Source organism: Achroia grisella, unplaced genomic scaffold (assembly GCF_030625045.1).
Source record: "Achroia grisella isolate CSIRO2021 unplaced genomic scaffold, CSIRO_AGI_Agris_v1 utg517, whole genome shotgun sequence".
NCBI lineage: Eukaryota > Metazoa > Arthropoda > Insecta > Lepidoptera > Pyralidae > Achroia > Achroia grisella.
The window spans coordinates 1251347-1278285 of NW_026712910.1; the positions used below are offsets into that span (position 1 = coordinate 1251347).

Sequence of the window (26939 nt, forward strand, 5' to 3'; positions counted from 1 at the left end):
AATTTAGACTTTGAAAAGATTATTTGAATATATTGCCTCGCTGAAATGTATATACATACATTTCAGCGAGGCAATATATTCAAGCGACAATTATCGACCTCGGTGGTCTAGCAGTTTAACACACCGCTTTACTTCCGATGGTCGCAGATTCGATTCCTCGCACGGTGTAAACATTTGTTTTCACGAGTACGATTGTTTGTATCGGTTTGGATGTTTTGTATGTATTTTATGCATTTATTAAAAAAAGTATCTAAGTATTTATATTAGTTGTTCAATACCCACAACATAAGCTCTGTTTATCGTGGGACTAGATGGCGCTGTATTAATTGTCCAGAGTTATGTATTTGTTATTTATAATTACAATATATCATCACCCCTGGGCATGTTTACCATTTCAGTATCATAAAAATATGAATGATTAGTTACACAGTATTCTATGATCTGAATATTAAATTACAAATCGCTAATATTGATAACAATAAGTTAATGATATAGTAGATAGATATTACAAAAAATAATCCTTATTGACGAACCAAGCATTTACGTTCTCAGTTACTATGACATTTATAATAAAGTTAAAATAAAATAAACTCTTATAAAGCTTAAATTCACATTATAAACAGATCACATGCCAGGGTTGTTGTCGGATTAAACCGTATCGAGATAATTGGTTATTTATCTAAAAGCCTGGGAGCGTGTGCTGACATCAAAGGGGGTAAGCGTGCGCAAATAAATTAAAAGTGATCTAAAAGCGAATTCAATTAGGGAACAAGTGAGAAAAATTCACGTTTTCACATTAGTATATATGGAGATTTCAATCCATTATAGTATTCAGATTAACAATGTGTGAGTGGATTTGCGTATTGGGGCGAACATTTCTTCATATATAACAATATTTACTTTGTTTTATACTTTTTACTTCGCCTTACAATATTATCGTCAGGTATTTTTTTTGACATTATTTAATCAACGTGATTTTTTAATTAATATTGGGTTTGTACAGTCAATAGTAACAGACCAGTCGGAGACCGGACCAATTCAATTGAGAGTTTTCAATAAACAAAATTTAGGAAAAAAATCTCTTGTCTCTCATTAAGTTTATCAATTTAATAGCAATTCAATTGAGAGTTTTCAATAAAGTACTTAGTGGACTATACGTAAGTACAGGACTATATAACTAAAATGTAATAATACAACTAAATATATGAGTACACTTAGTTGTATTATTAGAGATAGTGAGTGTGAGTAACTTAATTGCTATAATTAATTGCTATGAGGAAATATTTTAGCTTGCTATATACCTACTGTTGACGAAGCTGATTCTTATTTAAGATTATAAAAGTTTAACTTTTAACGATAACGGTAAACATTTCTCATATCTTGAGAAACATAATTTATATTGCAAGCACGCCAATGTCTCGACTCTCCCCGGCCCCTTTAACTCCTGGCGCGTAATATAATTATTTGAACTTCTTTCCCGTCTTAGGCTATGCCATTGCACAGTTCGTATTTTACTTAAAGTAAAATATATTTTTATTTGCTACAAAATATTTACTTCTTATTTTGCCTGCTGTATAGCAGCTTAAGTAACGAAAAGAATACTGGACATGTCTTCTAAAAAGTTTTTATATATTTTAGGCAAACAATTATGTATATTTGCATACACTACCTTTCCGGGCAGGACGATATCAGCCGGGTCTGATGGTAATAATTTTTTTTTTATCAATATAACCTTTAGAAAGAAAACATTTATTATGTTTTTATAATGCCCAACATCATATAACTGTTCTATAATAAATAGTTACATATGCGTGTGCCTATTTATTAGTAATTCGTATTTTATCCATTTATTTAATATCCAACACCATGATAATAACGAATACGATACGATTATTGTTCATAATTAAACATAAATATCATCTGTCATATTTAATCCTCAAATATACAAAAATATTATGGTGTCCCAAGGGTACATACATCCATTTAATCAAAAGTTAAGAGTTGTGCGTCCTTTTGGATATTATCAGTTAAAAATTCAGCATTGTTATATTATTATCGATGTTATTACTGTGGAATAACATATTAAAATAAATTAATTATATTATAATAAATAAATTTGAATCTTTAGCTATTCTATTTCTATTTAGCACATAGAATACAAAATAGAAATAAAAAAATACAACAAAAGAATACTGTTGTGTAAGATTTGACTTCTCCATATAATTTCCTTCTATATTACATAGTTAAAGAGCTGTGCAAAGGAAGGGCAGTCTTATTACTTGGGGTGAGGCTCATTCACGCAGACATTGCGGTTTAAGCACCGATTTGTCATCAAGTGGGTTGAAATATACTGATGCATATACATACATGTGTCTATACTGTCCGACCATATATATGCATATAACTATTTTGCATTTCTAACTTCTACAGTCTATGGAATAATCTCTAGAAAATTATACATTGTTGAACCAAAATAGATTTTTCTTAATATATTTCACTAAAACAAGTATTAAATGCCTCTCGCCTACCCATGGTCTTGTATTATAGTACAAAAACATACACTTATTTAAAATAATAAGCAGAATGAAAAAAAAAATATTTAAATTAAATATGTACTATATCTACAAGGATGAATGGAAGAGAAAAACATATTACGCCGACCTCATATAATTGGAATCAGGAAGAAGCAGATGATGATATACTATATGTACAGAATCCACAATTCAATAACAACAATATCGCACAGATATGGAAACACTTCGTATGAGAATTATAAAAATATGTAGAGGAAATTAAAAAAAATACTACACATACAGACTACAGCTGGTAATATTATTTTAAAACTTGTTATTTATATAATTTTGTCTCCAAGATTAAAATCAGACTACAGACAGAATGAGACAGGTGTTCCCAAAATCGTAATTAAATTTTAACGTCTATTTCGATTTTGTCCGATACAAATCCCGTCAATTATTCAGCATATATAAAATGTATAATATTACTCGCACAGTTATTTAATAAATAAAGAGCTTTGGTGAAAATACATTTTAGTATAAAAATATGAAAACTTTATAATATTTCTAATTAAAACGAAATTCTAATTTCACGATTAAAATGATCGAACCCGATAAATCTTTCCGAGAATATATATCTATAGGTACTATAATAGACTTCGAGAACAGTTGAAAAAATGCACCACCATCTCAATTAAAATTACCTAAATGTAGAAAAAATAAGTCGACATTTGCAAAACGTTCTGCCGAGGGGCGCGCGGAGATATTAAATTATTGTCTAAGAGATGCTAATAGGGCCATTAGTTAAAAGAAGGAAAACTCATAAAATTCAACGAACAGAGTAATGCCTTATTATGCAATGCAACCTTAGCGACAACGCCCGCTGGGAGCGTTTAGTTTCCTGTAATTTAAGAATTATTTCTTTTATAGTGCGAACTGATACTAATAATTTTTATTTTATTTTTAAATAATTTTATATAATTAATATTAAATTATGGTTTAATTAAATAATAATTATATAAAATTATAGAGATTTTAGTAACACTGAAATATACTTACAAAATATTATTTATTAGGTGATAAACACATACAAAAGAATTATGTACGCCAGTTTCATTGGTACAGTACATTTAATTTTTACAGTTATAGTTGAGAAGGAATGTTATCATTTAAAATTAAATTTTAGGAGTCCTAAGTATCATTTCTTGAGTAGTATTTTAAATATATTTGTTATTAATAGCAATAAATTTTGTTACCAATATTTTGTCACTTTTCTCTTTATTTTGTTGATTCAGTTAGATCTAAGATCTTTGGGTTTGTAAAAAATAACGTAATATTAATAATACCCGTGGACAATTCACATAACGCCTTTAGCCTATCTAGTTACAAGCAGAGCTTGTGTTTTAGTTACTAAGTAACTGATATAAATATTTTTTGTAAACGATCACATAGAAAACACCCAGACCGCCACAAGCATCGTTTGTACGGTGCGAAGAATCTAACCCGCGATCATCGGAAGTACTGCGTTGTGCTAAACCGCTATACTAACAAGGCCGTCAAAACATATTTCTAAGCAGCAAGAGTATTTTACATTTTTTATTATGGTCAACTGAAATTAACCAATATTATAAATTCGAAAGTATGTCTATCTGTCCGTCTTACATTATTACATCTGATACAATGGTCCGTATTACTATTTCTCGACTGAATACCTGAACGGATCATAAGAAAATTTGAGGTGGAGGTATGTATGTATGTACATATGTATCACAAGGACGGGCATATATAATCTTTTATTTTTATTTATTTTATTTATAAAAACTTCATGCACAGATATAAAACAAAATAAAGGTGCATATGGCGGACTTAACACCATAAGGCATTTTCTCCCAGTCGACCATAGGGCAAACAGAGATTAGTGGGCGGTCCATTTAAGTAAATAATAACATGAAATAAATAATAAAAGGAGAAAGGTACAATTATAATAAAATTCATAAATTGAAATATATATATCCAACTACTTAAATAAGAATATATAAGTATAAATATTATATATATATATATATATATAATATTTATACTTATATATTCTTATTTAAGTAGTTGGATATATATATATACATATACATTCAAGTACATAATAAAATACATTTAAAATTTATACATATATACCAAATACAAATCAACAATGAGATATAATCAATCATGACAAATCAAGAGTGAAAGCGGGAGATAAATTAACACTATATTAATGTATTCATTTAATTACAAAAGTCGTTGGAAAGATGTTTTCTTAACTTGGATTTGAAGGTAAATTTGGTAGTACTCGATTTAATGTCAAGGGGCAAAGCATTCCAGTGTTTAATAGCCTGAAGCATGAAAGATTTAGAGACGAAGCTCGTACGATGAGCAGGAACTTTTATCTAAGAAAAAAGTAAAGTGGCAGGTTTATAATTATACTATATTGCTTCCTAAAAAATGGAACACTAGTCCAAAGCCGCAGGAAATAGTAAGTAGGTACAAGTCGTGTAATTAGATACCTCTAAAGAGCCTAAATTCTTAAAACGTGTAATAAAATTATTAAATTCTGGGAAACATCTAAATTACATAAACAGTTTATTTAAATTACAATAAAATTTAATGTCTACAAAGTCTACAATCGTATTTATACAATTTAGAGTCTGAAAACGTCGAGTTATGTCTGATATTGTGTAAACGAATAATAGCTGTAATACGGTTTATAAATTAATTATTTCGAAGACTGTTTACATTTATTCTCGAAAATGAAAAACTGCGAATAGAGGCTTCACTTATTCTTTTAATTAGAGGCTGGGCTGCCTTATAAATTCTAAGAAGGTATTGTATTTACAATCGATGACAAAATCTATGTGGATAACTTGTGATTCATACAAATTCTTTGTATTTTTTTCAACTTCATTCATTTGGCATATTCTTGGGCTAGTTTATAGTCCATTTTATTACTTAGAGTTGGGTGTGGAGAGTCGTTGCTTAAGTAACAAGAAATTTATATTATATTTCTATACTATGTCTACAAAATAACTTTCTAAGATTGAATTTTTAAGGAAATAACTAGCTGAACGCTTGTTATAAGTTATTTTATAAAAGCATTTTTTATAATAATTCAAAGATAATAAATTAAAATGAGTGTTTAAAAAATAAATACATTGTAGTAGAACTTTACACAATTTTTTTGCCCTTATTACTCATAACCGCAATTAACTTATCACGGTAATATTACTGTATAGCAGAATAAAAATATATAATATTTTATATCTGTAACAATAATCTAAATTTATCTTTTCATTACTACGGGTACTTTGGATAACTTAATATCATACAAATTAAATACTGTAATATTGTGATGGCCATGATGATATTCCTCTTTATAGCAATGTTTCCTAATTATATTATTATTAATTGGTGGGCCGTGAGCTTGTTTTCCACAACTATTAATATTCACTAAAATAGCAATAATAGCTACTGTGGGGTAGTATAACTCTCAGTAGCCTCTACTTCCTCTAGTAGATACCAGGGAGGATACTTTTAATAATACACACAAGCCGATAAAGTTTGAAACAGCACAAAAATAACTGATTCAAACTGAGTTATGGATGCAGGATACACATTTATTAATACAAAAACAAAATAAGTAGCTCTTTATACCTTATGACCAAATAATGGCTAAAAGAATACACATATTTAGCGTGCATTCAGCATCTAATTTCATTTCGATATTGCCTCTCGGTGCGCATCGAGCAGAAAATATTTGTTTGTTTATTAAAACAAGGAAATGGTAAGTTAATATAAAAGTAAAAATCTTTACCTTTGTACTTTATCGTTTACCTTCGCGCAATAAGGAGTCTCGGCTTGTTAACTTACCTGAAACAAGATTGAAAAACATTAATTCTCATTTAGCCAGAGCGTTTTCTATCGAAAACTTGGGATGTTTTCTTAAGTTCATAATTGTGACTCAAATAAACGTGTTTCCTGTTTTCGCAGTTAACATTGGCGTCGGTGGATTATGCAACTTGTCAGTGTGCCAAGCTCTCAGGTGTTCTCACCTCTGATGGTTGATGCCTATTTGTTGACACACTGTGACTCACAGAGCAGATCTGTTTTTGTTATCTAATGCGTGAAATAATAGTAAACGGATCAATAAGTCACAGTGTCGATTTTTATACGAATATAAATACATATATCTATTATGGAATCTGAAATTCGTGCCTTTAACAAATAAGTTTCGAAGTGGCCTTGGTTTATTATTATTGTTAGTTTATTGGAAATTTATTTAACATATCAAGTAGACGAACATAAGTGATATCTTAAAAAATGTAGATAAAATGGATGAAGACAGTCAAGGTAAAAATAGAAAAGAACGACAAAGTCAAGGCAATAATGATGATCACTCAACTATTGTAGATTTTACTATATCTTTATAGTACTTACTATTTATTTACTAACAGACCTGACCACCAGATGGTAAGTCATCATCGATTTATATTATGGACATCGTGGAACTATAACAACAATATATGTACAAGACATCGCTCACGTGTTCCGCCTTTTGATATCAGGATTAGTATAATGCATTATTTATCAGAGACCTTTCCTTAACTAATCTGACTTTATATTCAATGCAATGACTCGTTGCAGAAAATTATGAATAAAATAATAGTCGGTACCGTGTTGACTCACACAACATTCTATTATCATAAGTTATGCGTATAGAATCTCTTCCTTATGTTATAGGAAAAAATGTACAAAAATAATTTAGATATATTTGGGGCGCAATCCGCGAGCATATTAGTATATCGAAGCCCTTTATTTTTTTTAATGAGATGACAGTTAAAACACGACGGCGTTGACACACATCTGTGCTTCTCAAATAGAAACCGCTATTTCTGTCTGTCGGACTCTAATGACTAGAGCGATCGTTCATATTAAATTTGGACTATTATTATGTAACTCCGTGTACTTTTAACCTCGTTACTTATTCATGGCTTCGAAACGATTGACAAGTTTGGCATGTAAAGATGTAATAGATGAATATGTATTGATATCGAATGTAACGTAATTAATAATGAACTGTATATTAACTGTGTATAATATACCTATATTATATAAATTATATTAATAACAACGTAATCATTAGTTTCATCAAAACAATTATTACGTACTTGTATTTGTAGAAACTGCTTAGACGTTCAAAATAGAGGGTATTTTGAACGTCTAAGCAGTTTCTAAATGGGATTTCTTACATTTTTTTAGTTTATAACAGTGAAAACGAAATAAAGAAACAAGTTCACACTTGCATAATCTCTGTCTAGTTATCATGATTTGATAATAAATACTATAAACTATTCGTCACCTAAAATCTCTATAAGTTATAATTTCAATATTATAATATTTGGAGTTACTTTAAATTCGCTATCTAGTTTTATAGATATAGTCATATGATGACATATTCTAGTAAAAGTGAGAACAGATTGTTGCGATCTGTAGATTGCGTGAATTAATTTATTCGCCATCCGTTGATAGGAAGAACTACGATTTCCTGCATTTATATTTTTACACCGTAAAAAGCTCTTTAGCACTAGCACAGATAACATAATCTTATACAGCACTAGTGAGTGTTTATTATATATATACCTATTCGTAATTTGCTCGTCTAGACTTAATTCTATTATAATAATAAGTATATAATAAACATTCAAAGTTTGTGAAAATTTTACCCTAAGGGGGTAAAAGAAATAGGGGATGAATGTTTGTATGGAAATTCGTCATTCGTCCTCTATTCCACGCAGACGAAGTAGTAGGCACAGGTACTTTACTATATATTTGTAAATTGCAATGGTGTGGTTATTGTAACAAAATATTATCGTACTGTGCACACACTACATAAAAGTCCTATTACAAATTAAATAAGGGAAAGAAAAAAGTTTTGTACATTTTGTAAATATTGAGTTCCGAATAATTCATATGGTATCTAACCCAGTTAATTTATTTAGTTTTATTTTAACGCAAATGAGTAAATACAGACAATAGATAGATTCATTTGCGCTATTATTAAATTAAAGCCTAAATATTTTATGATTAACGTTAAATATCGCAGTTTAATTTTATGTGGTTTGTTTCACTTAAATTTTCAATATATCTATCATGTACAGAGTTTGCTATTAATGTCGCAAATTCCGGATTAAACCGAAAATGCACAATGCTTTCATATGCTAGTGTTTAGAGGTACGTCGTGGACAATACATTGTTGTCCGTGGACTATTTTCGTGTAACCATGACATGACTTGTATTTGAAAATAATGTGAATTTACAAAATTTTCATTATAAAATATGCAGCCATGACTGAAAAAAAAAGAAAACGTGCAAATAAAATTTATAATAGGATTTTGATATTATTTAGGCTACCTATAATAAGTTTTAACAGTTAAAAAAAAGATATTTAAAATAAATATTCGATAGGAATTTTTTTACTCACACGTATTGTAGATAGTAGGTATGATATAAGATAGAAGTAAAATATAATAAGAACAACACCTGTTCTTATTATATTTTTCTTCTATATTGAATATTTTTCATATATTTCTTTAAATATTTTAAGGTCTCAGAGATCGTACCTGCAATCGCATGAGAGATGCCAACTTCTTACTTCGTTTGTGAAAATATTGGAATACATAATATTTTATTCTAAATTCTGTAGGTAATACTTAAAGGCATCTTATTCGTTTTTTCATTTAACAAATCTGCAGAGAACTAATCGATGAATGGTAGATGTAAAACATCGTAATAGCGAGGGCATCACTAGGTAGCATAAGAAAAAAATATATAAGTAATGGTCATATAAATAATTATGCCGTCGACTGCCAAGAGTTTGTCTTTTAATGATGTTCATTTACCCAGTTCAAGCTGTTTTTGTTCATTAATATTTCATACCATTCAATATTTTAAAAAGTAAAGGAATGACTGAGTCTGTTTTTAGTTTAAATTATATAATAAATCTGTAAATGAAATTTCATAAAACAAAATATATTTATATATTTTTAAGTAATAATACGCTAACACTCTATTTGACGGTAAGTGGTGAACGTCTTTTATAAACATGAACACCACTACTTACTGTCTTATCTCATACTCCAACAGAAACAGCTTCGTTTGCATCTGGGTGAAATGGGAGAGACAGAGGTACGTTTGGTATTGGCCTTTAAGTAGGTAGATACCGATATATCTGTTTTTGTTTGATCTTTAATGTTTTAGAAGTGTAATGCGTCCTTTAAGGAAAACTGAGTATTAAGATCAAATACTCAAGTATTACCTACTGATGTAATTTTGTGTATTCATCTTACATAATATCTACCTATATTAGGATACGTTAATCTCTTAAACAAAGGCTCCAACGTACGTTTATTTAATTATTCTTATATCCCTATACGGAATTCTATCCATCTCATCCGTTTTATTCAGATTAGAAATTATTTCTATATTTAGATCGCAAAATCTTATAAAAAATACTTAAGTTAAATACTTAAGGGTTGAAAAGTACTTAAGTCGATTTTCCCAAACATTACTTTTCACAGTTATAATATACAATGGAACAGTTATGTAATTATTTAATGCTGTGCAATGATTTCAGAAAACTCAAATACCTACATATAGTAAATACTAGTGGTAGGATATAATTGATTCTTAATATGGCTGAGCAAAATTGAAAATATTACTAATATTTGTTTTAATATATTACAAACAATTTGTTCTTAATATTAAAATCCATCCATTAGTATATACATTATATATATGCTAATTATTATTATTAAATCGTCAAGATAGCGTAAATACCGCAATATATGAGAGAAAAAATAAATCTTTGTTATATTATAATAAATAACAAGCAGACCCAAAAAATATTATTTTGTCATATAATAATGATAATATTCTTGGACTATGCACACAGCACGATTTAGTCCCAAGTTAAGCAGAATTTGTGTTATGGGTACTATACAACTGATGTAAACAAATAGATACTTTTTTTTGTAAATACACAAATAATATACATAGAAAACACTCAGACCGATACAATCATACTCATGAGTATGTCATAGGTATGTTAGTACCGTGCGAGGAATCAAACTCGCGACAATTGGAAGTAGAGCAGTGTACTAAATCACGAGATCACCGAGGCAGTCAATATAAATTAATATCGATATAAAAAATAGGGATTGGTGGTAGAGTGGTGGGTAGAAACATAAAAAAAATATATATTAAAAGTTTTTTTGGGGTTGTTATCTCATCCCTTATCCTTTATCCCTTAGGGGTACATACAATTTTTTTGAGTATTAATTAGTTAAACCGTATTGGAGAAATATGGCACTAACATTGTGACACGAAAAATTTATACATGAAAATAATTAAAAATCTCAATATTAAACTTCATTTCAATAAATAAAATATCGTTGGACTTGTACTCGTTACAACGATGCTTCGGAACAGGAAAGCTACAATAAATAAAATTACTATAACATTATTTGAGTCTATATTTAATTATACTGTACAATTAAATAAAAATGCGTGTCATATTAAAAGCTAAAACTATAATTTACCGTAATTTCATACCGTAGTGTCATAGCTTCTAAACTCCTAAAGGGATTAAAATTAATGAGGTATCGCTTGACTTCCTGTGACAATGTGAATATCACAGGATCTTTATACTATACTAGATGCTTATGATTATTACTGTCTATTGAATTTATTATAGATAACATTATGATTATTATTATAGTAGTCGATTTTACTTATTAATTAAAGATTTAGTTTGATTGGTTTCTATTACTTTTTCAATGCTAAAAGTAGAACTAATATCTATGTATTTTCGAAATAAGAACAATTGCAAACGAACGCAAATCCTGCTATTCTTGTGTCAGTTAAAATTGGCAATCAATGACTATTCTAAATTCAGAGTGGATGAATAATTTACTGATCGAACATATTATGGATGAAATTGATGAAAACCGTACCAAATAGTGACTATAGCTACGAGATACATCGAATTGGGAGCCTGGGAGGTATGTAGCATTCCACTGTGATATTCAATACATTTGGTATTCAACAACGATGCTTCGCTACGGATGCCGTTTCATCAATCAGCACGAGAGTGATATGCAGATAAAATTCATGGTTATAAATGGAAAATGGTTGTCCGCCACTAAAAGTTTCCGCGAGTATTAATAATATTACTAAAGACACGTGACTTTCATACATTTTTAAAACATAGTTTGTTTTAAATATGAGTTTATTTTAAAATAAATAAAGAAAATAATAGTAATAATAATAGTCAAACAGGATAATAATCAGAGGATTAAGCAGAGATGTACCATTTAGTGGAAATGAATGATTTGAATTCAGTCACTACTTTTTAGGTGTCTGCGTGGGTTTCCATTGTAAATTATCTCACGTAAACGCATTATCACGATAAAAATCGTGTGTGTTTTGAGACATCATCTATTTGCGTAACGTTTGTTTATATTTAATGTCACAAAGAGATTTGTGGGTTTAGGTATTATTATGTGAATAACATCATTCAAAGTTTGCTAATTTTTTTTATGTATTAGATGGATAAAGAAAAGATTATTATTTTTTACAGCACTAGATAAAACCTATTCATCTACTATCATTGTAAGTGAATTACAGCTTCGCTCGCTATATGCGACAATGATATTATATATTTTTAGTTAAATATTCAATTATTTGCACTAAATATGATTAATATTTTAATATTATTATTTTATTTTATAAATCCGAAAGTATGTCTGTTTGTCCATCTTACTATCTTAATAAAATTAGTCATGAATATTAATTGCATCAGAAGGATGAATATAGGATTAACGCAGGCAGTAGAAAAAACTACCAACAATAACGATGAAGTTTGAAATAGCAAGCAATATGAAGCGAAGCTCCAAAGTATAATCAAATTGAAATTTGATTGAAAAATGTTTATTGACATTGGTGACCCCTTTTAATGACAACGGTTCTTGAAACGTCAAAGTCTGGTATAATAGCCATATCAGACATATTACAGGGTTGACATCTAAGTAATTTTTGTATTGTAGTTGTGAATAATCATAATGAATGTAAAAAAAACAGTATATAAAAAAAACTATTTGTGTATTTTGTATCAAAGATGTCAAATATTAGACAAATGAGGCTATGCCTACATGTATCGGTAACGTAAAATAGTAATAATGTAGTGTAACCACAATATTATGACGCCATTCAAGGTTGCAAAGTGTAACAACAAAGGTATGTGACATACGGTATTTTATTTGCAATAAACGTTAATGTTGTGTGAAACACAGCCGATATTTATAGAGAGTTCGTGTATAAAACGTTATAAAACGCGCACAGTGTAAGGTCGCAGGGCATCTGGCGGTGAACAAGCATGTGTTCGCTATTTTTATCAACACCATTCAAAGAACTGATATCGTTCACTGGGCGTATGTGTATGCACTCATCTAAAAAATTAAAACAAATAAATTTTATAATGAGTTTAAATCTTGCGTATTTCAACAACATGGTAACAGAAATACAAATATAAAAACGGCATTTTCGATTCGATAGAATCGATTCGATATTATAAATACATAGATGGATAGTAAGTACGTAATGCGGAAATACATCCGCTATCATTGCGGATGCATGCATGTATATATATATAAGAAAATCTTGACAGTAGAGACATATATCATTAATGTAATTTTATTAATTATACATACATACATATTTGACATATTTTTGATAAAGCATAGTTATACTAGTACCTAATACGTATATAATATAAAATACTACATGCTACTTGCCTGCAGTCTGATTTTTATTGATGAAGATAAAAATAACTTGTGTCCGTCTTTATGGCGCAATCTATTTTCATCATTTGACCGATACAGTTGTAAAAAAAGTAATAAAAAACAAAACCCACTTTTGCATTTATAATATTAGGATAATGTGTCAAATAATTTATGAAGCTCTACAATAAATAGAGTTTATACTGTAAAACCATTATTTTTATTGAAATTATTTTAAACTTCCAGATACCCAAAAGTATTATAATATATATACACTATTCATTTATCTACATGGCAATGACACTGATTTGTCCCTACTCTAGATAAAGAATAGATGGAGACAATCTTAAATCGAAATACAAGTATGTAAAATTATCGATATTTAAAAAGTTTTGACTGACTTATAGTGAAATAAATTGTCTATTCAATAAATTATTTAATTGCATAAATATTGAGAAGGAATATAAAAGATTAATATAATAAATAGTTATTATTATTAATATTTTCAAAGTTTTAATTATTATTAGTTTTATTATTTATTAGCATTCTTGGTTTTTATAATCTATATTATTTTTATAAAGTTTTTAAATAAATTAAGGAATTTTAATGTATTTTTTGAATTTATCATTAACATTAAAATTTAAAACTTTGTATAAGTAGGGTATATTCTTTCAAATAAAGAAAATATCTCAAAAGAATACAGGTCTATTCCCCAAATTAATTGGGGTTCATTATAATTAATTAATAAAAGGGTGAATATATATAATTATATCGTAAATATAATTTATTATGCAATAATGACATAAGTTTAAAATGTTGTAAATCAGAACCATTAGAAGGTTATGCAGTTATTCAATGTTGATTTCGGTGTATGATATGTGTGCGAACATAAACAAGTTGAGAACTAAGTCGGATGCATCTTGTGTTTGACGAGAACCAGTGTTCCCAAGAGTTATTATGCGTCGGAATGCACGGACTGCGCATGTTAAGGTTTATAACATAACAACATTTCTGTACACGTAGCTTTCTGATATAATTAGATAATTTTATAATACCTATTCATAGTTTCACATAAGATTTATATAGTCAGTACGCGTTGTTATAAAAGTTATTTTCAACTAATTTAAATCTGTTTTAAGTTATCCATAATAATGCTAACGAAGTTGCTATTTTCGTAGTCATAACACGAAATTATTTAAATAATAATTAACGACTACTAATCGCAAATTTGCGGACGTTAATTCTTTAAGAATTTGTTAAAAATATACGTTAATAATTTATGTCGCGTAATATATGTTTTATGTCGCGTGTCATAAACCTATTGCCTTATAATCCATACATAATATCCATCCCGTCCCTGGCTAGACATATTATAACAGTTCAAGTACGTAATGGATTAATGCTGAAATATTAATAAAGAGTTGATGAAGCTTGGAGCAACATATAGGATAATCATTTGAGATAAATTTATTAAAGAGCGGTTAACGTCTTTATTTCATTACAAACAAGCGAGATTGATAGTCGATATGACTGACGAATTACCCGATAAAAGCTGTAGATTAGATAAAAATACCATTAACTATTAACTTCTAGAGTTAAGTATGATTTATGTAATGCCCTTCAAAATATTGACAATGATTTTACATAAAGTTATATAATAGAAGGGCGATGCTCTCGATTGCCTCGCTTTTAGTGAACTAGGGTAAACAATAATAACACAATGGAGCTTTTAGGTACACCGGCGCTTTGCGCTTTTGTCTGCCGTGTACCTACTGCGACCTGCCGGGACAGCTTTCTTGTAAGTGCATTATTGACTGCTACAATGTAGGAATTTTTAAAACTCCCATATTCCTAACGTGATTTCCAATTGATTGCAGTTTGGCTATATTAGTGTTTGAGTTCGTTTATCATGTGTCGCGAACAAAACTCGGCATACAATTCATGACAATTGTTTTGAATGTCACATCTAGGCCAAATATTGTGTACTGTATATTATTACTTATTGTACCAATATTTTATCTAATTTGTAATATTAGGGTTTATAATTTCTATTCTATATTTCTTTAATATTACAAAAGCTTCAAAATGCCTTAAACGAATATTAAATGTTATGATTTTTACTATATACTCGTAAACTCGTAATAATAGTAACCAATGTCTGTCTGTTTGTGTCCTTTTTACGATACAGCAAAATTGATTTTATTAAAATTTTACGTTATATCACTATGACAGTTATAAACTATCATTTATAAACCAAAAACAGATGTAATCGCGGGTAACATTTAGTATTAAACAATTCACAGTAGATGGGTACTGCGATATAAAACATACATCAAGACGACAAATTCCTATTTGACAGACACAAACGTAGCTTATTTTGTTGGTAAAAACTTTCATTGGTTTACGTTCAAGCGAGTTTCTTAGTCAAAGCAATTTTTCTTGGTGTAAATCGGAGCAGCGTAATGGGAAAAGTTGTAACAAGTATTCAGAATGTATTATATGCCATTAATATTCTGACGAGTTGTCGACCCCAGTAACTCTATAAAAGTTGTAGAAATGGTACGCCAGATGAAGCCTTTATGTTCTAATAAAATCAATACTTAAAGTACAATAAAGACAGATAGATTTTTTGTACATTTTATTTGGAAATTAAATAACTCTACGCCTACATTGTACAACAAAATTTCTTTTACGTATTTCAGCACACTATACAAAATACATGTCATGATTTATACCTACTTCTACCATCTGTAGTTTGTATATTGATAAAAGTTTTAAAAGTTATTTTAATAATTAAAAAATCCACACTGTAGAGCATTCTGTATTAAACGTTGCTTAGACCACGTTACTCACGCCATTAAGGATTAATTTTATTCTATGAAAGATAACGTAACTTATTCAGCGATAACGTAAGCAAAATAATCCATTTTCTAATGCCTATTCAATATTCGCTTTCAATTCATCGGACTCCTATTAAATTGAATTTCCACTCTACGGAAACTACTGTCAGTGATATATTTGGTTATAAAGTATTATTCAATAGGATATATTCCCAAAATCTTTGTTAGATATCTTCAACAGCATCATATGGTATTCGGGCGGACATTAAAAGAAATTCTTTATAGGCATAAGTGCGTATTAACAAGCTTATTTTATACCTGTATACCTAATACATTTCGGAGTTAGTATCATCGGACAATTATGTTTAAATAGAGAAAGTATTATAAATATTTTTTTTTAATTTATACATCTATATGTATTTTTCTGTATGTAATAGGATTTAGAGAATATTTTTTTAATCTACAGACATAAATTCCCTCCTAAATCTACAAAATTAAATTCCTTGCTAATTAACTGGGTTTCGCAATATATAATAATATTACTAAGCTTATAATTGTTTTATTTGCGAAAATCACAATCGATCATTAATTCACGTACATTACGAATGACCCTTCAAAAAGGATTTTACGCAAATGGAATGTTTCCGTTCGGAAAAGCCTGTTATTTGTATAGGAGTTACAGAGAAACGTTTTATGTGTACAAAACCTTTTTTCTTCACTTTCTCTGTTCCATTAAATATATTTATTTCAAAGAATTAGCTAGAATAACGGCATGGTTACTATTATGAAATCAGGATTATGTATTTTCGAATGTATATAATAAGAACTATCATAGTTTTTATATTATAATAGGTAAGTTTCTTTGAAGTCGCATATTAACTATGACGTTTTCCCACACATATATAGAAAAATATATTTTATAGAATACTTGGAAAGGCAAACCAACCAGGTTGGTCGTCAGTTTATTAACGTGTGGTCGCCTAATAATAACAAAACCACGAACCTCATTTTACCATGTGATGTCCTCTCTTACATTCCCATTCCAGAGACGGCTTAGGTAATCTCTTTATACACAGTCATTTCATTCCCTTCTTTTTTTCCCTACAAAACAAAGGAGTTTACAAAACGCAAATAAATTTATACAAAGTTAACCTCTATAATTTCTGTGTACTTATACGAATACTGTAAGCGCTCTAAATAAAAATCAAAATAACTTTAAATTCACGTAAGTCTATTAGAGAAACTTATGATATATGAAATCTATCAAAGGATGAGAAGAACTGACAAAAAACTCAGCTCTTATTCTTTTCAAACGAGCTTGTACATGTTTACAATATTAGTATTAGTTGGTATCTACAGTAAAATTATAGCTTCGTCGTCTACCTTGCGATGTTACGCGACCAAGACATACATTTTATGACACAATCGACATTCAAACGTCAACCACTCAGGTTATACGACACTATTTTAATTAGATTTGTGATGTACCTTAAATTGTATTAATAAAAATTTAAAAGATGTGAAACATGAGCTTAATGTTTAAGTGACAAGAACGCGTTTTGTTAAACATATTTATGAAACGTGTCATTTTTTGTTAATGCACAATAAAGAATAATGTAATTATTATTAAATAAAAATTACATCAACCAAATTGGATAGTTAATTTATTTATTATCAGATGAGTATCTACACACTTCAATGTAACCTATCACAAGACAGGGGCATTTATTTGTCTAGTATGAATATTGAACTCGTAGTTACACAGGCAAGTCAAACAACTCTACCGCAGTGGTATTGGTTCGAAAGTCTAATACATTTCTACTAACTAAATAAGTCTGTCTAAAAGCACAATTATTGACGTTAATGGATTACTTCTACTACAAGTCTACATATAAATAAATGACTGTCTGTCTGTTTGTTCCGGGTAATCTCTGAAATGACTGAAACGATTTTGACGGGACTTTTATTGACAGGTAGCTGATGTAATAAGGAGTAACTTGGCTACTTTTATTTTATAAATATTCTCTAATTAACTTTTTTGTTAAATTCTACGCGTCGCGGGTAAAGCTTAATAGCGGGCGTGTAATACGTAAAAGTACAATTGAAATAATGTGACGATACTCATATTAATATGAATGATTAATAATTTAATAGTTTAATTAATCAGTGGTTTAGTACACCGTTTTACTTTTGATGATCGCGGGTTCGATTTCTCGCACGGTGCAAACATTTGTATTCATGAGTATAATTGTTTGTATCGGTCTAGGCGTATTCTATGTATATTATGTATGTATTTACAGTATATATATATATATATATATATATATTTAAGTATTTATATCAGCTGTCTAGTATCCCTAACAAGCTTTGCTTTCTGTGGGACTAGATGACGATGAGTTAATTGTTCAGGGTTATTTATTTATTTATTAAAAAGTCATTTGCTTAGTCTTTGTCTCTATTATTCCAATCACTCAGCAATTTGCTTTATACAGCACTTGTGGCATCTAGAATATAATTTTAGTATCAAATAATCAAGGCCACAAGTCTATCTCGGAATGTGTTATATCCACAATCCAGAGTAAGAAGCGTATGGTACGGTATTATCGTTATCATTAATGTTACGTAATACATATAAGGCGACCCGCCTGAGCTTAGTTTGATAGTGTTATAATATAGCGGCATAGTTTCTAACGGAAGTAACACTTTATACTACTTAATCGTTAACGAACATAATATGGGTTTTACACTTTTAACTGTCGTTTCAATCTACCCTAATTCTCTTTTATTGCTTTCCGCGGAAACAAAATAGATAAAGGAGAATAACATAGATATGCAGACATTTTTATATAATATATTACAAGCTTAAAAAATGGTTATCTTAAAAAATAAAATATATATGACATTTATAATAAAAGACTCCGGTAAGTTAGTAATCTACACATATAAATAAAATTGGAGTGTCTGTTTGTAATATTGAAATAAACATTTTTACTACATGCATATGAAAAAAAATTGCTGATAATTTAATTGATAAACTTTTAATGTTACCAAAATTGTATTCCTCACCATATAAATATTATGAAATGGCTGTAAATCACTAATTTAAACCATCTGCAAACAATACGCCGTACCGTAATCCATTAAAAACTGGTCGTGTAATATTATTTTGCATAGTATGATAATATATTCATTAAACAACAATTTACTTTTCTACTACACATTTCAAAAATGTAAACTGTATATAACGTTCTTTTTGCCAATAATTCAAATTATTCGTTTCATAATATATTCAACTTCTCTTCACTTCGAATAATGTAATTGGAGTGAAACTTTACTTGGTTAATTAGAATAAAAAATATGTAGTTACATACAATTAAGTATATTTAAGGGCTTTAGGGAACACGAACCGGATTCTCTTTCGTTCAAAGGAGGTTTTTTGTTTCTCTTGAAATGAATAACGAAAAAAATACGCCTCATCGACAAAAATCTATATTTGTTACTACGTCACCATCTAGTCCATGATCCGAAAATTCATAACAAGTCACATCAGGCTTTATAAACTGAACTCACATATGAAAGTGTCATGATATAACGTTAATGGTGTTTTCAAAAGAATTTCGCTCGCAGCAATAATTTCCTTATCTACGTGTCAGCTGATTTCTACATTTCATAAAGCACACATGTAAATGAATAAAGGTATGAAAGTATAATAATATAAACTATATTATTATACTTTCATTCCATAAATATAATGGACACGAGATGAGAATTATAGTAAAATATAACTGTGTATCACATTTCTTTGTGGCTTTAACTATTTATTTTTTAATTTTAATTTCCCTATTCAACCGAATTAAAGCTAATAAAGCAAGGTGCTTGATGGATGCCTAAATATATACCTAGTTGAGACAGGGGTATTTAATGGGTATGAAGACTTGGACCGAAGTCTATCAAAGTGAAAATATAATAAATATTTTCTAAAATTTTCAGAAAAAAGAAAGTACAAAAATCTGTACAGCCTACGTATATAGGTATGCACTTTAATTAGTTTACATGTTGTATCTACTAATATTTCTAGTACAGATTCTAATATATGTAAAAAATATTAATAACGTGTTGATAATGTGTCAATTCTATCACTAAATGTAATGACTGGACCACTTCTGTGGTCATGTCTGCCACACATAATATTAAGCATGGTATGAAGAAATCCTATATGCAGTTAACAGCTTTAGTCCCTTTACTTAAGGTATGGAATAGCATGATAAATAATAGCACACCATATTCGCGTGGTAATACCAAATACGCCGCGTCAGCAGTAATGTGAAGGGACTAATGTTCGCTTTATGATCCCGCCCTTTTTATGGTTATTTCGTATATGATTGTCGGCGTCTCGTAAAGAAGTTGCGTCCTAAGCGTTTGCACGCATTCAAGTTATGTGATAATTTGTTTTCAAAATTTTGTACGTTCTATGTAATGTAAGTAATTATCTACAATGATTAATTATGAAATATAGTACTTATCTAAGACTGATACTTGTTTATGAATAGATTAATAATACAAAATATCTATTAGTTATTTAAAATAGTATCTTATGAAAGCAAAGAAGAGAATATTAAATAGTCATGAAATTAATATTTTGTTATTTTCTCTTTCTTTAAAATGTTTCTGTTTCTTACATTAAACATATTCATAATATTTTACGTTCAGATATCATAGAAAAAATACCTATTAATTGAATTTTATTATTTTTTTGTTGCATTCCATACCATAAGTCACAGGAGAGATGGATTATTTTACCATAGAACACACGTAATCTGCCGTACTGTCGGAATTTCGAGAAGTCTATCGTCACCACAAAGGAATTCTATGTTCCAAATTTTAAGTTTCCAATCCCAATTGTTTAACTGTGTTTGAGATCAGTTAGTAGCAGTACAAGTTTCTATGAATATCTTGGTACATATTCCTATATATATAGAATTTGATACTTGTATACGAATACTTTTTTATTTTTTTGTAAAGTTGTCTATTTAGCCATTTATGATAAACTAAAAAATACAAATTGTACAAAAGTAAAGAATTTTGTTTTTAGATTACAGTTGACAATCTAATAATAAAATACGAATAAACTTACGTGTAATATTAATAACGATAAAGACGAACTTCGGTTAACAAATCTATAGGTAAAGTTAAATGTATTCTACAGCAAATATTATTCAATGTACTTCTGTACATTCTCGTGGAATTCCACGTTCTCGTGGAATACAATTTTCTTGTAAGCTACAGCAGGTCCCTATTTTACATGTTTCGGAGGTAATCCTTTGCCGACCAATTCAAGAAACATCTTCATTTAGAACAGCGCATTTAGGTAGTGTACCTTATAATTGGGATAATTTTAGTACAAAATTATATCCTGAAGGGTTGAATATTAAGATCGTTGTATACCATTATTCCGACAAAAGCAAATTTTGTTTACCTTTTGTATTTCGTTAATTATTCATATTTAATAATAAATATGTGTATGTAATGTTTTGTGGTAAAATATATCCAATTCAATTACTAAAGTATCATAATTAATAATCAAATTTACAACAACGTATTTAATACGTTAAAAAATATATACCTACAGTATGTTAAAATTATAAGTAGTATACACATAAACAAACACAATAAATTAAAACAACACAAATAATACAATTCAAACCAAAACAAAACACAAAAATGTAAAAACACTGCTTCATTTCAAACACAATACATTGTTAAGCTTATTAGTTCAGAGAATAAAGACAACGAAAACATTCCAAGAATACAAGTATATGTCTACTTATGTTAAATTACTAAGTATTTGTATTCATATGTATATTTTATATGTATAGTGGGATATCGTGAAGTTCTCGTATAATAATAGTAACGGGTAAATGGGTAGTAAAGGTTAAATCAGTCGTTATAAATATTATAATTAGATATTACAAAGCGAATCATTATTTTTATATACGAATATTAACGTAAATAGCTATTTTGGTCCAGTAACATATTCAACGTATGAAATTACTACAATTCTGTCTATAAAATTTTTAAATATATATATATCTCTCCGGTAACATATATTATTATAATAGTTTTCAATAAAAGTTATATCCATAATATGTTTGCTAAGTAACTTAACTTAGCAAACATATTATGGATATAACTTTTATAACCAGAGATATAATATTTTTTAAACTTTTTAAAAAATATTCTAGAAATTTCTTATATTACGATATCTATAAAGAAAGTTATACAAACGTTGAACTAGATTTATTAGAAAATAAAAATTACCTACAATTTTACCATTATCGAAATTAAACTAAAAGTTGCTTTTTCATCGTAGTCAAGTTTTAGAATTTTTTAAACAATGTTGTTCCACAATAATTTACTCATTTGCAGTACAAAAATAATTTGCCTGAATGATTAATAAACATCATATTATTGTGTTATTTATGGTATTTACTGAATAATTTATAGGTATAACAATTTATGTATAATACGATGAATTAATGAAATGTTAAGGATAGCTCCTTAACATTTTATTATTTTGCAATTTCATATACAGTAGATATTTCGTCGGTTACTAGCTACCATTACCGTGCAAAAATATAAAAAGCAACCCTTTCGACAGTATATTTTAAGAACATACATTCACACTCATAACACAAATGAGTATTCATACGGATGGGTATGTCAATAGAGGGGTTGGTAATTTAAAAGTCACGGCAAGCAATACCTGGCGAGGTCGAGCGCGCCTTGAACGTCGGCGCAATCATGACGGTCTCTGTAAATCACAATCAAATACATCAAACATAATGAAAATTTAAGGTTCTATTCCTAAAAGAAGTCTAACATAAGATGTTAACAATATTAGTATGGAATCATAACGATTCCATTTCGGCTAAATGAAAAATTCTGATTTTAAACTGGTCTTTGCCCTACTCTATGATCTAGATTGCATTTATGAAAACATTAACTTTGTGACATTATGCATATACATGCAATTTTAGATTTCCCATATGAATAAAAGTATGCCGTAATCTATATAACTATTTTAATGACCTTTACATAAAAAAGCTTACAAATCTTGTAACTTAAAAGTACCTGTAATTCATACTCTAGTGAATAATAATAATAATTATATTATAGGAAAAACAATCATACAATAATTAATTATTTATTTACTTAATTATGAAATAAAAGTCTACATTGGATATTAATATTATACATTTTTCAAATCGTGTATTTTATGTCTGCATGTTACATATTCTGTGAAAACAAAATAAAGTACCGGTTTATGTATTACAATAAAAATAAGGGTGTCAAAACGGATTTTCGACGAGATCAAATCGGCATTGCAACGAACAAATAAAAATCAATAAGATAGCGCAGATTTGTCTCAAAAATGTTCAGTTTAATTGCATTCCTCTGTGTTTTTATCCATGAATACCATTACACGTCTTTTGGATTGTCAACTCGGTTAGCGTTAAAGTCAACCTGCGATTTCATTATGCAATTTTATAAAAAAAAAATACAACCACCAAGGGGATAAAGGACACCTTTTGAAGTACTCCCAAAAGTGGTATTGACATTTACATGAACTAAATGCCAGTCTGAGGTTCTAAAGCCAGTCGGTGCTACTAAATTTCTACTTTCAATCATACAGTAGGTATTATATACAGAAGGAAACTATCAGCTAATAAATAAAAACAATCGTGTTATCGACAGGGATAAATTTCATGTAGGTAAATAATATAAATGGTAAAAATAATCTTAACTGGCTTAAATTACATAACAATAAACTGTACCAAAATGAATGAAGTGTTAATAATCTAACTGCGATTTTCTTACAACCTTCGCAAACGTTTTCCGATTATGTATACTTAACAACCAGCCCATTATAGCGTTTCAAATTGATTTGAACCTTTCACTATTTATAGTAGAATAGCAACCGGGCAAGTTTCATACAGATTGTAAAGATTTCTAATTTTATGAAAATAAAATACATCTAATGATACTTGCTGACAATGTATGAGTACAAACCTTTAAAAATAGATAGGTGAAAATTGGTTCAATACTTCTGAGGTAAAGAAGATTTATTTAGATATAATCTAAATAAATCTTCTTAGATATATAATAATACATTTATAAGATAATACTGGTTGTTATAATTCCATTATCAATTTTAATTACTATTTTTGTTTATAGTAATAATGACCATACCATACCATAACCGGTCTTGTGTTCGCACTGTTCTGTACTTCCATAATAGTAATAAATTTTTTTATGCTCAATAAAGTAATCTTTCTTTTCAGACTTTGTCTTATATTATCATTTGTAAAGTTACTAAATGACATTTCTAGTACAATATTCAAAATAAAACCTACTTACTAGCAAATATATCGTTATCAAAAGTATATTTGTTAATTAACTAAATAAGTTGAAACCAAAACTCAGCTCAATATTTCGAACGTTTTATCAACGTCATATATGTCAAGTTTTACAGAAGAAACGAAGAATCGAATTAAATGCGTTGGCGATCAGTAAACAAACTAGCATTTGAAGGTGAAGGATGTGGGTCAGTACCTCTCTGACGATGGTGCTAAACCAATATTGAATTAACGTGTACGGAATAATTATGGAGAAAGCCTAACACCGCGGGCATTCCTCGCACTGTCAATAAGCGCTTAACTATGCAGGCAGTTGAGAGTGTCTGCAGAGCACAAGCCACTTTTACTTCATTTCAAGTCCCATGACAAATCATCAGTTCAATGTTAGCACTAAATATTTTTATTGCAAAATATATTGAGAAAATTTTAAATTGCAAAATATATAATTAATAAGAAAGAAATATTCCATTATATATATGTTCGTAAAAAATAACATAGGACTTCGAAACCATTCGCCGTTAGTACAGACTCTCTACTAACGAGCGCTATTTTATATTACCCACAATAAAAACTTAAATAAACTTAATATCGTAAAATATCTATGATAAAACCCAATATAAATTTATGTGAAATTGTATCTTTAAAATCTTCAAACATTTTCTATTTTATCAAAATTTGTAAATTCTTCACAAACTAAAAGGAAGTGCCAATAAAATCACAAACAAAAACGTCACTTAATTAAGATCCATTTATTTTCAAAATTATTATAAAAGGAACCCATGAATGATTCTTATTGATGTAGATAAAATATTCATAAAATATCGACGCCATTAAGGTCTGATATTTTTTTTCCTTACACCCAGTTTTTGACTATGCTTCGCTTTGCATGTCAATTACGACTTTACAATTCCGTCTGTAGATAACTGCTTTAGAATGCTAATATATTTTTGGATATTGTTCTAGTTTTATTCCAAATACGAAAGTAAACATATCTTAATAACGATCAATATGGAAAAACAATTGTAATATATTTTGATGTTCTTTATATATCGATAAAATATATTATATTATATGTATATTAAACCTATAAAATAATATAAAGTTCTATGTACACGTAATGAAGAATGATAATTTAATACATTTTTATAAGACTACATATAGATAGATTAACGAACTTAATATGAGTACTTTTAGAAAAAGTAACAGTACTGTAATAATTTTGCTATGTTTACCATGCTGACGATAATTTACGAATACATATTTTCTAACTCTCACCAAAATGTATTTAATAGTTAACAGTAGAAAAAATATCGATTATGTGTTTCTCCTTCAGTGGATATAAACAGAAATTGTTAATCCGGAAATTGGAGTCTCTGACAGAAATTAGACTACTTTATAGAAAACTGTAATTAATTGATGCGATTTTGTGTGTGTTGCACGGATTGTACGAATCACATGAACACTAAGACATATTCATTATCAATTAACAAAAACAAAAAAAACTTCAATGCTGAATCTATTAAATTACCTAAGCACTTAAATTATTGTTTAAATTTTGTAGATCTCCTTTTGCCCATTATCTACTACATAACATAATTAATACCATTTAGTTTTGATATTTACATAATATAAAAATATATTCTAAAAAAAGTCTTTTAATTAAATAAACATAAGATAAATAAGTTATAGACAGTCCACTGCAAAGAAGCTGACTTTCTTTTAATCAGAAAAATTTAAGCTATAGTACATATCCTGAACTACAGTGAAATATCTAATATTATGTCGACAACTCGATACACAGTATGTTTTGGCAGTGGTTGGTCCGTGAAATCGAATTGGCCCACAGTCAGATACTAAAATAAGCAGACACAAACTCGTATTCGGTGAATCGAGAACTTGAAACTCAGCTGCACATATGAGCCAATAAATCTGTAATGTATTGCAAAATATTCGTCGAAAGTTTTATGCATATAAAGCAGTTCCTTGTAATTACAATATTTCATAAGCGAGAAAATAACTTATTGGACCTTGATTTTAATAAGTCAAAGGAACACAATTGAAATATAACGTGAGACACTCAATATTAAAATAGAAAAAATATGGTGGTAGATAAATTTAAACCAATATTCTGAATATAGAGATGACACCAGTCAATAACAAAAATAAAAATTAAAAAATAAAATATTAACATTTGTACTATGTGTCCAAATACATGAAGGACACAGCCATTAAGGGTAGCAGTATAGTATATTTTGTGTTGATGGACGATGATGAATGACTGAACTACGAAAAATGGTTATTATT

At 28.7% G+C, this 26939-nt stretch overlaps 1 protein-coding gene across 1 annotated transcript in view; it reads right to left on the reverse strand.

Annotated features, from left to right (window-relative positions):
• Positions 1 to 26939, reverse strand: part of LOC131847297 (uncharacterized) — a 96099-nt gene that overhangs the window by 37699 nt on the left and 31461 nt on the right. The window contains exon 2 of the mRNA XM_059196840.1: positions 22982 to 23029. Coding sequence (XP_059052823.1) covers positions 22982 to 23029 — 48 coding nt within the window. The remainder of the gene's footprint in view (positions 1 to 22981; positions 23030 to 26939) is intronic.